This window comes from Hippoglossus hippoglossus, chromosome 10 (genome assembly GCF_009819705.1).
Source record: "Hippoglossus hippoglossus isolate fHipHip1 chromosome 10, fHipHip1.pri, whole genome shotgun sequence".
Lineage (NCBI taxonomy): Eukaryota > Metazoa > Chordata > Actinopteri > Pleuronectiformes > Pleuronectidae > Hippoglossus > Hippoglossus hippoglossus.
The window spans coordinates 6,686,281-6,700,248 of NC_047160.1; the positions used below are offsets into that span (position 1 = coordinate 6,686,281).

General features: G+C 40.0%; 1 protein-coding gene across 4 annotated transcripts in view; it reads left to right on the forward strand.

Annotated features, from left to right (window-relative positions):
- Positions 1–11,182: 11,182 nt before the first annotated feature.
- aff2 (AF4/FMR2 family, member 2) overlaps positions 11,183–13,968 on the forward strand; it is a 150,429-nt gene continuing 147,643 nt past the window's right edge. For all 4 annotated transcript variants that reach the window (XM_034598016.1, XM_034598018.1, XM_034598017.1 and 1 more), the window contains exon 1: positions 11,183–11,459. In XM_034598016.1, coding sequence (XP_034453907.1) covers positions 11,407–11,459 — 53 coding nt within the window. In that variant the 5' untranslated portion in view covers positions 11,183–11,406. The remainder of the gene's footprint in view (positions 11,460–13,968) is intronic.

Here is a 13,968-nt window from a genome sequence, read left to right on the forward strand (position 1 = left end):
TTAAAAAAAACAAACATCTTTGTGCCTTCAATTTATGCTCCTCAATTTCTGTGAATTTGGCCCATTCTTAAAAGCACCGGGTTACCCTGAATAGATCAAATCCTTTAATACTGTATGTTTAAACCCGCTGCCGTTTTTTCTTTCATGTTTCGGACATTGGGTACAAGCTGCTTTCTCTTTCATTCCATGAATCTGTATGAATTTCTTAGAATTCTTTTGGATAGACCAAATGGTCAAAGAGAATTTCGACAGATTCAGGGCTTCTAGTCCTGTACAATGTCCAGTCTTGTAGTTTTGCTCTAGAACTATCTGCGTTGTGATAGTGACTCAGTGACATAGACAGATAGAAGAGAACAACCAGCAAAGAGCAGAAAGTGACTTTCCTAAGCAGTGCAGGTTTTTCAACATCAGAGGAACATCAGAAAAAAACTGACCTGTGTAGACTTAAAGCTCTCATTCTGAAATGTTGCTGTTTTGTAGAGTCACTGACTGAAGGATCCTATTGAACTTCACCATCATCAAAATAAGTTGGCACGAAGGCCTTTACTGATCATTTACACTCTCAGTTGACCTAAATTGTGCCCTATGTTCAAACTGACTCCAGTAACTCTGATGAGCTAGTATAGAAAGTATTTGTATATCAATGAATGAAAATAAGAGTCATGGTGACATTTGTTTGGATTAATTTTATTTCTTTTGAAAACCTGTTGAAATGTGAGAAAGTTGCTGTAAAAACAAAAATTCTAAGCAAAAAAAAAGTTTCTCAAGGTTTCTCTGCGTATTCGTAGGTTTGTCAACATTAGATCACAATGTTCTACATATAATCACTAAGTAATTCAGCATATGCCAGTATGCTGGACCTGATTTTAAGTTTTAATGTTACGTATGCGTCAATGTTGTGGAAAGAACAACTTTACTTTTCCTCGAAAGGAATAGTGTGACATTTTGGAAAAAAACATCCTCACCTTATTGTTGAGAGTTGAAGGAACCAGCAGGTGATTAGCTTGGATTAGCTAAGGGCTGAAAATGGGGAAATACCCAGCCTGCCTATGTGCAGAGTTAACAACATCCAGCCAGCACCCTTAAAACCCACCAACTAACATGTTACAGTATATCTTATTTATCTTGAGTTTGTACAAAACATAAATCTGTGGTTTTAGAACGAATTATTTCTTGGCCTGGCACTGTGGCTACTGGGCTAGCATTCCCGCCCTGCTTCCAGTCTCTATGATAAGCTAAGCTAACTAACTGCCAATGTGATAATGCGACACAATGAGTCATGTTTATCCTTCCTCTTTTCAAAAGGACAGTTTCCTGAAATGTCAAAACTATCCTTTTAATGAACTGCTTTCTTTAGGACTGTCATTAATAAGCATAGTGCAAAATCGCTCCAGAAAATTTGTGATCGACTTTTACCTGCAAAACAGAAACAAAAGTTACATGTAATAAAGACAAAATATAACAAGTTTTAAAAAAAATCCTGTTATCTTTATGCTTCAAAGCTGTGAATGCTCAGAGAAACTTTACCATATTCTGTGTGACATGTGCCTTTAAATTGTGGCTAGTATCACAACCTAGACTTGTAAATCAGGGATGATGAGGAGACATTGACCAGATGGATAAAGATGGCTAATTCCAAAGTGATTCATGATTCATTCATTGATTCACTCTGGGTTGTCATTGGGAAAAAGCTGAGCATTTCTGACCCTCCTCTAAAACCCAAAGGGCGGCTGTTAATTGTACAGGTGACTTTGGCTTCACCATCTTTTACCACCTGGTCGGGTTTAAACACTGAGCGTGTTGTATCTTTGTACAGTCGACAAACATAAGCCTGTAGCTTATGACCTGGTTCAATTGTTCATCTGTGAAATGGATTCAGTTGCTTTTGTAGACGGCTGCAGTTCAGAACCTTAGCTGCTGTTTGAAAGTCAAACACAGCCTCCTAATAGACTTCCTTCTTTTAACATTTAATCTTGAGATGCTAAATAGTTTGACCCAGTGCAACTTTATTCCCTCTATTCTTCCCGATAGTAACTTCAGTAATGAAAGGAACTGAAAAGATTTCAGAGGTTGAGCCAGGTCTTCTCTTTAGCAGAGATCAGTGAAACTTCCTAGTCTTGCGATGCATGCACATCTTTTATTATGGATTTTGGACATTCAATGACTTTGAAAAAATACATTCTTTTTAATCAGTGTTATTTTGTCTCATGTCTCTATGACCTAAGACTGGTCGGAGTTTTGAAGTATCCGATGATGAGTAACATCTTCTGACAACCACCAGCTTAGAGTCAGTGAGACATGGGAAACTTATACCTTTTAGAAAATGTCTCCAGAAAGGCTGGAAACATGAGTAATGAATCACGAAACAGGCTTTTTGTTGAAATTTTATTTTCCTTTTTCTAAAGTATTACCGGTGTCAGTTTCTCCATCACTAATCTGTTCGGACGTTTGCTTTCACTTGGTGTTCACACAGCTGTTTAACCGGTGAGCATCCTCTGCAGTGCATCAGCAAACAGCTCAAGTGAAAGTCACCTCTATATTGTCAATAGAGCATCAACAGTATGGAGTTGCTTTGTATTGTTAAAAAAACATAAGACAAGGGAGGCTGTTATACTGTATATAATGATGTCATTATTTGTCTGAGAAAAGATTTGTACAATTGTTTCAAATGTGCACTTATCCTGATATCTTCTTTTTTGCTGTTTAATATCAGTTCAATGCTAGATCTCTTGATAATAAACTTAATGATGTGTGGAAAAAATAGCAGGGTGGAGTCAAACGCAGTTAATACTGAAATGTGCGTAGTGCTACGGAGCTTGAAACATAATGCTGGTGAAAAGATGGTGGTGTCACTGAGAAAAATCCACCCTAAAACAAAAAAAACTAACCGATTCATGAATGAAAATCCCACATAGGAACTTCACTTATAATGACATAATTAATGCTTTTCCATTTTAAGGCTAATGGTCCGTTAAATTGTGAAGTGATGGTAACAATTTACATTCTTTGGTTAATTCCAGGTAGCGCAACTGAGAACAATTTGTGCATTAAAGCTGGAAGTGATACTCCATCGAATGTATTTTATTGATTTATTGATTTATATTTGATTGATAAATTAAGACAGTAATTTCACCTTTTATAGAGAACTACAGTTATACTGGAGCAGCAACTCTATAGATCATCTTTCAAACCCTCAGGGTTTGGGAACCTGGGAACAGTAATTTAAAAAAAAAAAAAAATCAACACTCAGTTCACTCAGTTGCTTTTTTTGGTCTTTCAACCACCTCCCATGATCCTCCTCGGTAGATCAAGTTTGTCGTATACAACCAACTGAAGTTACACGACTTGTGAGGACTGTGAGATGCAGTTGAAAGCGATAGCAAGAGGACTTTGAGTTCTGTTTTTGGATAGACCGTTCAGTTAAACTAAACCCCCCCCCCAAATTATAGGGTTAGAAGATAGATTGACATTTTTTGAAATTGTACATGACAGAGTTGATATGAATGTCATGTCTGTTTGCGAACAGCTAGAGCCAGGAGATTATTACCATAGAGACAGGGAAACAGCCCGCCACTGTCCAAAATTGAAAAACATCACTTCCAGCACCCTTACAGCAGCTAATTCACATGTTGTAAGTCGTGTTCATTTCAAACACCAACAGCAAAGTGAATAGTTCCATCACGCAAGCACTGGTAAAACCTCAGCCAGTCATTTTAGCATTTCTGCTTGTGTGCTGACTTTACGGCTGAGATCCAGCCTTTCAGATAATTACTTTTAATGCTGCTGGTTGGGGCTTTTTTGAACTTTGAACAGCTAACTGTTTCCCCCTGGTTCCAGTCTTTATGCTAAGTTAAGCTAACCATCTCTCCTCAGTATGCACAGACATGAGTAGAATACTATGTATCTTCCAAAATGGGACTATTCTATAAGCCCTGTAATGGAAGTGTACCTTTGCCTCATACAGTGACCAATGTTACCTATGTCACCACAGTTTTATGGTGGATTTTCCCTGTACATTGGTCCCTGATTGTCAGCCATCATATATTGAGACCCAAATCATTTTGATCCTGCCTCTGCTTTTTAGTCACCATGGCGGTGACTAAACACATGAACAAGTATTCAGTTTGTAATCTTGTGGCGAGGCAAACGGCAGCCTGTCTTTACGTGGAGTTCCACTTTGGTGAACTATGAACTGCAAAATTCTATGGATCCAAAACTTAACAAACAAGCAAAACATGTTCTACATATTTCTTACCATTTTCTTGCAAACATTGTGGTTTGCAATACAATGCACAATCTTTGTGCCGTGTCCTGCGCAATTCACCCTCCAGCCTACAACAGCAGGTGGCGCTGTGAGGCAGTTTACAGGCACAGGGAAGTCGAAAGCCAATGAGATTGAACGCATCGCCACTATCAGACATGATCACACATGACCTCCATGTGGAATATTGTTTTTGTACTTGTAGGGTTAGTAAATACATTTTTATACGTGTAATATATTTTATACATGTAGGATGCATTTTTTTAAACTTGTGTGATTATTTTTTTGTAATTGTATGAAAGTAAGGCTATTTGTTTATATCACTTATTACATTTATTTGAACAACATGTAGTTTTGTTGTTTGTCAGGTGCATTTTGTATTTGCAAACCACACTGTGTTGTGTAGGGAATTTGTAAAACATGTTTTGTTTGTTAAGTTTTGAACTTAGCTCCATAATATTTGCTTTCCATTTGCATATGTGTGAGCGCTGGGGGGACTGTTGTGTACTGACCAGTTGGGGTCATTAAGAATTGGTGCTAAGTAAGAATTTCTACATTGGACATTTTAATTAAATGTGTGCGATGATTGAGCGGTTGTAATGTTGGCCTGCAATGGAAACATGAAATGAGTACAGTAGAGGAAATGCTGTCTTGGTCTCGTATTGAGCCTCTGAAATATTGCTAATGTGGTCATATAGAAAGCTGCAAAGTAGATTTTGAACCATTTGGGGTCCCAAACAAAGACATGTAAGAGCATGCATACATTATCTTCCCAGGATCAATATGTGTATATTTTGGTTGATCCTGGCAATAATAAGTGTCATACCAACTGGAATCGACTCACAGGGATCCCAAATGGCACGACCAATGCTGACGACACCCGAATGTTGCACATTAACTGTTTTTTTTTAAAGATGTAAGTTGCACTATCTTGGATTGTTTGACACTGTCCTCAATCCAGTCATTGTCTTCAGCACATTACAACAGTGCTATAACATATAATTTTGTAAAGTATAATGACACTTCCAGTGTATGTAAACCTTAAAAGAGTAATTCTTCTTTAAAACTGTTGAATCCTGTTATTCCCATGAAATGTTAGATATTAAGATTGATGACTGGTACTCTGTGTTCTGTTACCACATTACATGAACAGATGTTATGAGATAGTTTTTGTGCTTGGTCCAAAATGTGATCTTCCAGTTGTGTTGTGAACAGATCATATAGAGGAATTGGATTATAGATTTGTAGCTTCAGATTTTTCCAGCATCGCCTTTGGATCCAGACTGTTGAAGTAATTTAGAGGGAAATTAATTTTAACTGGGACTTTTGTGGTTTAGAGAAACACGTATCGGCAGCTGTTCACATAATGAAATGTTTTACGTCGGTCGACAAAGATAATGGTAGTTGTGGGGTTAGTATTTGTGTGTTCAAGTTTTATTTTTTACTGCAATCAGCTGTTGTGATTGTCTTTAAAGGTTTGTTGTTCTCATGAGGGTATTTTTTTTTTTACCCATCATCCAATGGGTTCCAGAAGAGGAATGTTAATGACCTAATCCGCATTTGGCGTGAAAAGTGTTCGTCCGCATCGTTAGATGTTCAAAACTGAATGAGGCACTAGACTGAATGAGCCTGTTTTGACGACACTGTGTTGTGATGTCAAACCTTGATTCAGAGCAAAAGCCGAGATGTCAAACACAAGCCGAGAATACAATTTGTGTTTGACATCTCGGCTTCAATTTGTGTGACTTCAGTGCAGAAAGGTTTCAACCCTAATAACTGTGACACAGTCCCGTAGACCATTTTGCATTCCCCTCTCTCTGAGCATGCTGTCATGTTGGGATTGCAGCATGGTTTTTGTGGAATAAGGTGACATTTGTTGTTTGGCAGCAGATTTCAGCAGTCATTAATTTGAGTATATATAACATCAACAGATATTAAGCAGACAAACTGTGGGAAGTTCAACTGTAGAGGGTCTGAAAGTGTAGATACACTGAAAATCTGTAGATATTTAAAACCAGGGTAGTCAAAAAAAAGGAAAACTGTTAAACCCTGTGTGCACCACCCTGTGGGCATTTTTGTTTCTTTTCTTTTGTACATACTACTTGCATTTAAGATGTTTGGTCTGGTTATAGTGCAATATATTTTGTATGCAGGCAGTTTCAATAAATAAATGAAGGTTGATCTTCCTCCGTTAGCGTCACCTGATCTCAGAATTTTCTTTGTTTCAGCATGTTATGCTGTCAAAAAGTCAAAACACAAGAAAAGATAGTTTAAAAACGTCGAAGGATTTATCTGACTTTTATTTGTACCGCCTGCTCAGTCAAGGCTAATGGACACAATGTGAATTGCTATCAGAGAGAATATCATTTGAGCTTTAGCCTTCTCCAGAACTTTGATGATAACTTTATAGTGTGTAAAGTATAGTAATTTTAAACAACAGAAATTGATTAACCTCATGCTGAAAGTATGTAATAATTCAGTCGGAAGAGAGTTCCAATAAAGAATGAACGATATGTATTGCTGTGCACGACAAGAGAAGAAAGACTAGCGATTGGTTGACCATGTGTATCAGCGGGACAGGACCTCAATGCCACGGCTCCATCTACTGCATAGACTTTAGCTCCAATTGAGGCCTTGGATCAGATAAGATCCCTTTGTTTAGTCCATTAGTGAAAAGACCACATGACGATAGTGGAAGGAGATCAAGATATGACGCTTCCCATCAAACCTTAGTGACAATCAAGAGCCAAGGCCAAACAGGTTTTCTCCCCCCAGCCTTTGAAATTGGATTAAAAAAGTTTTTAGAAAGAGATCGGTAGATAAACGTGTCAGGAGGGTGTCACCTCTTCACAGGTTCCCTGTAAAAGGAAAGGTAAAGCTGAGATACACAGGAAAAAAACATTTTCTCATCGTGGCACAAGGACCACAATTTAAACAAAGGGACCAATTATACTTCCAACCTTTCTGATTCAATAAAGTGCAAAGTTAAGTCATTCTTTGTTTACTGTTACTGTGTAGCTTTGAGCGAAGTCACACACATCATTTTATATATTTAAAGCACATTGTGAACTTCAAAAAAGCTTATGACAAATTGTCATATGAATTGTTAGTAAGTGACTTAAAAAAATTATAAAAGAATTACTAACACAGGCACTTCAGGGGCAAATCAAATTGTAGCTGGCCCTGCCCCGCCCCTGAATCTACCCCTGAAGAAAAGGTCGATTTTTCTAAATCTATGATGAAAGAAGCCCTACGGCTACCTGGTAGATTTCGCAGGTCAATACTTGTATTTGACCACATGGAGGAGCTGTGGTGCCATCTTCATTCACCACTTTTACTACTTGTACCAGGAGAGAGAGAGAGAGATAGATAAAGAGAGAGAGCCTGGGCACATGTTGAAAATTCATGACATGCACTTCTCAACTTCTGCAAGATACACAGCAAGTACAATGAGCTCAAAGCTGAGAGCCGGCTCCTTCCTGACTATTTTATCAGTTTGTGCTTGTGTCTGCGTGTGAGACTCACTCTCTGTGTGTCACCATTACAATATAAATCACTGGCACAGATGTGGCTTTAAGAAAAAGACAAAAAAAAATCAAACCTCTAAACTAACAGCTCCTCTGCTCGTAGTAAAGACTGAAATGAGCAGGAGATTCATCTGTCTGAGTGTCTCTGTCTATCTGCCCTTAATTAGCTTTTATGTTAATGTTTCTCCATCTTTTTTTTATCATCCACTTCTCCATCATCTCAAACTAGAATAGCTTTTATAGATTCTGCTACATCTCTCTCTCTCTCTCTCTCTCTCTCTCTCTCTCTCTCTCTCTCTCTCTCTCTCTCTCTCCAGTCATTCTTTGTCTCTCTGTGTCTGACCTAGTTTTGGACAGGCTTTCTTACACGCACACACACACACATGCACACACACACACAAAATGTGTTCCTGCAGGTGCTTAAATCCTTGAAAATTGGTTGAATTTCGATCTGGTGTTTTTAAGGTCTGGAGACGTCTGGAATTTTAATTTGTGAGGTTGAAATGGCTGGAATTGATCAAGGTCATGAAACAGCACTTTCAGACTTGCTTATGGCCAGCAGTCTCCTCTCCTCTCCTCTCCTCTCCTCTCCTCTCCTCTATCCAAGGCTGCTGTTTGTACTTGCACAGTGTGATGTAGAGTAGTGCTGGCATGTTGCCCCTGACCAGACCGAAATACTCACACACACATGCACACATACAAACACAGTGACACACCATCCAAAACAAAGACGTACACACACACACACACACACAGAAAGCCTGCAGTACATCTTCAAATATAATTTCCTATACATTTGGACTTCTCATGTTCTCTCATCACGGGGGGAAAAAAACAACTGGCCTTTGTGTGGGAGGACTTTTTAAAGGGGAGGACAGTGATGTCATAAAGGAACCACAGTTACAGCTACTGCTGCCGCACACGCTGAGTGAGAAGTTCCAACCATCTGGTCAATCATTATTCATAGCGAGGCGTAAACAGTAAAACGTGCCGCCGGGCATGTGTTGCAGCAAGTGCATGATGGAGAATGAGGATGGTGGGCTGCTAAACTGTCATTAACGCCACGGTGCATCGGATGATCTGAAACAAAGGTGATGTGGTCGGATAAAGACACAAAAGCGGACGATGAGTGCAGTTTGTGGAGGGTTCAAAGACCAAAGAAGAAGTGTAGTGTGTAGTATATTTAGAAACAGGGGTGTTCCAACAGGGTCAGCAAAGCAGGCAATTTTCCTGGGGCCCCAAACTGAGAGGGAGCCCATAGAGAATGGCTGATTACGTTAATCCACAGCAACAACACTTTTGTAAGAACCTCATTAAATACTGTGATCGGCTACATACAAGAGACTGCACTGACATCCTGGCTGGAATAATCACAGGCTTTCTGCTAAAGGCTTTACCATTTTAGAGGTTTGGTTGGTGTGTGTGTGCATGATGTGTCTGGGAGGAAGACCGGAGATAATGTAGAGCTGGAGTTCACACTCTGCTGTGGAGGAGGCTGAAGTTTGGAGGATACAGAGGTGGGTGGCAGAGCCGATTCAGTGACGGGAAACAGCACCGAGTAACCGTACAGCGGATCTAAGCTCCTGAACAGTTCAGGTCATATCAGGCGAATAGCAAATCACATCTACCTGGAACTAAACACTCAAAGTAAAAAGAAAATGTCTTCTGAAGTTCAGTGTTGTTCCATCTTTATTCCTTTGTATTGTATGAGAAAATAACAAGTCACAGTCAAACCCTGCAAACATTCTGAGCGTCAGGGGCAAATAATTAGAACACATCAGACTCCAGAATAGAAATAGAGCGGCTTGTGTAGATTTAAAATGTGACAGTACAGAATAGAAACAGCGTAATACGAGAATATAATACAAGAAAATAAACTTTTCAAGCTTCTATAATACTGCAGAGTAGTGATTTAAATGTCTGGTTCATTTGTTTCTGTTGAAACCAACAAAACATGACACAGAAGTAATCACATCATGATTAACCAATAAAATGAATAATAAAGAAACAAAAAAGGAAGAAGAATTTCAGAAATCCATCCAATTTAAATATATTTCAAAATGGGTTGTTCAGCATGATTTGACATCATCACACAGCCCCATGACAACACTGTTCATTTCAACAAATCAGTTGCAGTGTTAGATATCAATATCAGTGTTGTCCCTCAATCAAGTGTCACTTGAGCCAGTCAGCTGTTTGCCTGATGAAGACTTGGTCAAAAGGATGTGTGATCGGATCCAGTAAAGGTTCGACCCAACGTGTGCAGACTCTCTGCCCCTGGGTGGGAAGTTAGGTCATGTGTTTCTGCACTGAACATTATCACTGTGATTCCACAGAGGAAACACAGGCCATGACCTCACACATGCTGGGTTCTGAACCCGCTTCTTTTCGACCAACTATCCTGTAATTTGAGTAATTTTGGGAAAGACAAAAAAAAAGGTAATCCAAGAAAATCCGAATAAATTCAACTAAATAAATCAAATGAGACAAAAAATAACAGGCATTCAGAGGAGTCTTGGCTAATGACCTCAGTTCTTTCTAAAAATCCTGTTGACAGCCCTCTGCGGTGTGTTCATGCACAGTCTGAACAAAGACTCCTGGAGTCAGTGAGCTGCATGTGTGGTGTACTTCACTGTCACAGCTTTGAATCAGGAAACCCCTGCTTCAGATGTCCCTTTTTATAGAGAAGGAAAAGAACGAGAAAAAATAAATCTCCTCTAATGGATTGTGAGATAATGAGAAGCTTGTGAGTCATGAGAGCACACAGAGCGTCACAGGTGATGTTTAGTGCAGACGTCTGTCTGGAGTGTGCACTTCACTGACTCTAGAACTGTGCGTGAGGCTAAATACAAGAGCACGCATCTTAAAGACATTTACATCCTCCTACAGCTGTTGACAGTTATTATCATTATTAATAAAAAAATTTAAATGTTAAATAACTTGAGATAATGTATGTTGTGCTTTGACACTCTACAAATGAAATGGGGGGGGGTCACAGTTTATTATCAAAGCCTGACTTGCAGGTATCTCTGACACCAGCAGCACTACTGAATCACAACAACAACAACAATAATAATAATAATAATCATCATAATAATTATGATTATTATGATAATAATTATAATAATATGAATGGCAACTGTTGGGTTTTTTGGAGGGGGGTGTCAAAGTTTATTTAGTAAGATCAACATAAATAGCTCCACTTATTATGTGACTTGTCTCCAGCATGCCCCCCCCTCTCACACTCCCCCCCCCCTCTCTCACACTCTTTCTGCCTCTCTCTCCCTCTCTCTTTCACTCTTTCTCTCTCTCCCTCTCTCCCTCTTTCTCTGTCTCTCTCTCTCTCTTTCTGTCTCGCTCTCGCTCTCGCTCCCCCCCCCCCTCTCTCTCTCCACCTCTGCCTGGCTGTCAGCTTGCCTCGACCACGTAGCAGCTTCCTGGCAGCGGCTCGTGTCTACTCTCCCTCTCTGTGGCTCTCTCTCTCTCGCTCTCGCTCTCTCACACACACGCACAGAAGACACTCAGTATCAGTAGCTCATGTAGAACCACGTAGCAGCAGCTTTGGATTTTAAACCAGAAACACCAGCAGCGGAAACAGGAGCAGAACCAGGAGCGGGCATGGATCTGTTTGAATTCGACTTTTTCAGAGACTGGGAGCTTGAACAACCATGGTAAGTCCAGAACACGCTGCTTCATCCTCTCCTCTGTGTGTGTGTGGATGCATGTGAGGCTTTAAAGAGGATGAGCGGACATGACATCCTGAAATCAAGCCTTTAAATGGAGCGTGTGTGTGTGTTTGTTTTTATTTGGGGAGATGGGGACGCAGCCAAAGTGAGAAATGCGTCTTTCTTTGTCACCGTTGTTGCATGAGACGAACCGGGAGACATGCACATGTAGCCTGCACACACACACACACACACACACACACGCACACACACGCCAACGCACGCACACACACAGTTCACATTGTGACATTAAGGAATGTTTGATTTGCACGGGCTGATGTGACGGAGCGGGGACACTGATGCACAGAGGAATACCAAAACCTGTGAATGAATGAAAGGCTCCTGGAAGAGGGGGCAGAAGTTTCCCCTCAGTCCGGAGAATGTGTTGGTCAGCAGGGCCTGGGCCGTGCAGGTGATGCTGGTGGGCTCCACAATGACAGAGTCAACTTGGGGGTTTATTTTGGGATGTTGCAGGAATCTAAATGTTTGCATGTGGTTATTAAAATCTAAAACTAGACCAGGCGTCATTTTTCTTTCCTGTGTGGACTGAGTGAAATGACTGGGCAGCTTTGTGCTGGTGCTCCACACACAGTCTGTACATGAGGCTGACAGTTGTGTGTTCTGTTTGTAGAGCTACTAAGACATGTTATTACAATAGTAGATCAATTGTCCCCAAACACTAAACATGCTCTGGTTCCAGTATTGACTGATATTAGTCCATACAGATACATAGGTATTGGTTGATGAATGACAACACATTGTGTTACAGAAAAGCTGAAGACAGGTTTCAAAACAGCTTCAATTTGGTCCACAAGAGAAGTGATACAATTATTTTTTTTAATGTCCAGGTACATTTTTAAAAGGAAAACATTATGTTAATCTCATGAATATATCAGTCAATATTTATTATTTGATTTACAAAATACACAAATAACAGAATCAATGGCTTTAAGAATCCCTCATCTTTTGGGGTATACATTTGAAAGACTGAACAACATTATTAATCAATTAAAAAACATAGAATCTGTACAGAGTCAGACTTGTGTGTTGTCTGATGTGAGCCCATTGCATATATGCATGTATACCCTGATAAAATCCAGACCAGAAATACGAGAAACAATCTCACTGATTCTCATTTTGTCCAACAGAGGGCACTGTCAATTTGACTTTTCAAATGTAAAGTGGCTGCTCAGTTTATTTCTTCTAACCAAAAATGATTATTATAATTTTTTATATATTTATAGTAGAAAAATATTTGTGTTCTCCAATATACTAGGTTGCCAATTCAAACAAATATCAATACTAATATTGATCTCAGAAACTCACCAATATTCAGGAAATCATCTGCAATGAAAACAATAAATTATATAATATGATGAATATAAATGCAGTTGTAACCAATACTGTACAATACTACAATTCTAAGTGAGGAGGTTTTATATGCAGCTGAGAACACAAGAACAAATACTCACGTGGAGAGAGATGATGGAGACTTTTTAACATCAGGGAAAACAAGAGATACTGGATCTGCAAGAAGTTAGATCTGTGTTTGTCTGCATGATTTGGAATTCATTGATTTATTTAGATATATGAGGAGTAATGGAGGGACGATCTGAAAATATAGATCAGCTCGTCAACTCAGACTCAGATCGTACTGTCCTGCTCCCAGTACAGGCTACAGTATAAAGTTCTTTTACTGTATGAAGCTTTTATCCAAAGCACCTTGCATTTTACCTCTCGTCCAACCATGAAATGTCGACCCTGACAGTAGTGGACGACCCTCTGTGCCGGCTGAATATGAATTCAAAAACAGGAAGATACAAATACATTCTCACGTTTCACTCCGCGCTGGATAACCACTGTGTCGGAGACATTTCTTTTTCACATTCGATTGTACAGCACACTGGATATAAAAGTCAGCCTCTCCACTTCAGCTACGTATTGTAGTGGGAGCACAATAACTTGGCAACCGTGTTGCTGTTTTGAATCCTTATTCCTGTGGGTGGTGGTGATGGTGGTGGCGAGTGTGTGTGAGCAGAAAAGTGACACACACTGCTGTCCCTCAGCAGCCGCTTGTGGAAGGGCCCTGGAGCAAGGTACTTAACCCCCCGCTGCTGGAGTGGAGCTGCTCAGGGCTCAACAACAAGCTCAGGGTGTCTACACATGTAACCCTCCCCCTGCCACCACTCCATCACGCTGCTGTTGTCAGACGGTCCTTGTGGGAAACTGGGCTCACACACACACACACACACACACAGAAATGCGCTTTATTACGGAGAAGAAAACACAGAACCGTGCAGACAGAACAGAACAATGAGAAGGGCTGCCTGTGACGTGACTTTGGCTGTGGCTCAGGATGGTTAGCGGGTTGTCCACTTACCAGAAGTTTGAAAGTTAGATGCCATTCTTCATGCCAAAGTGTCCTTCTAGATACTGAGCCCCCAAGTGCTGCACA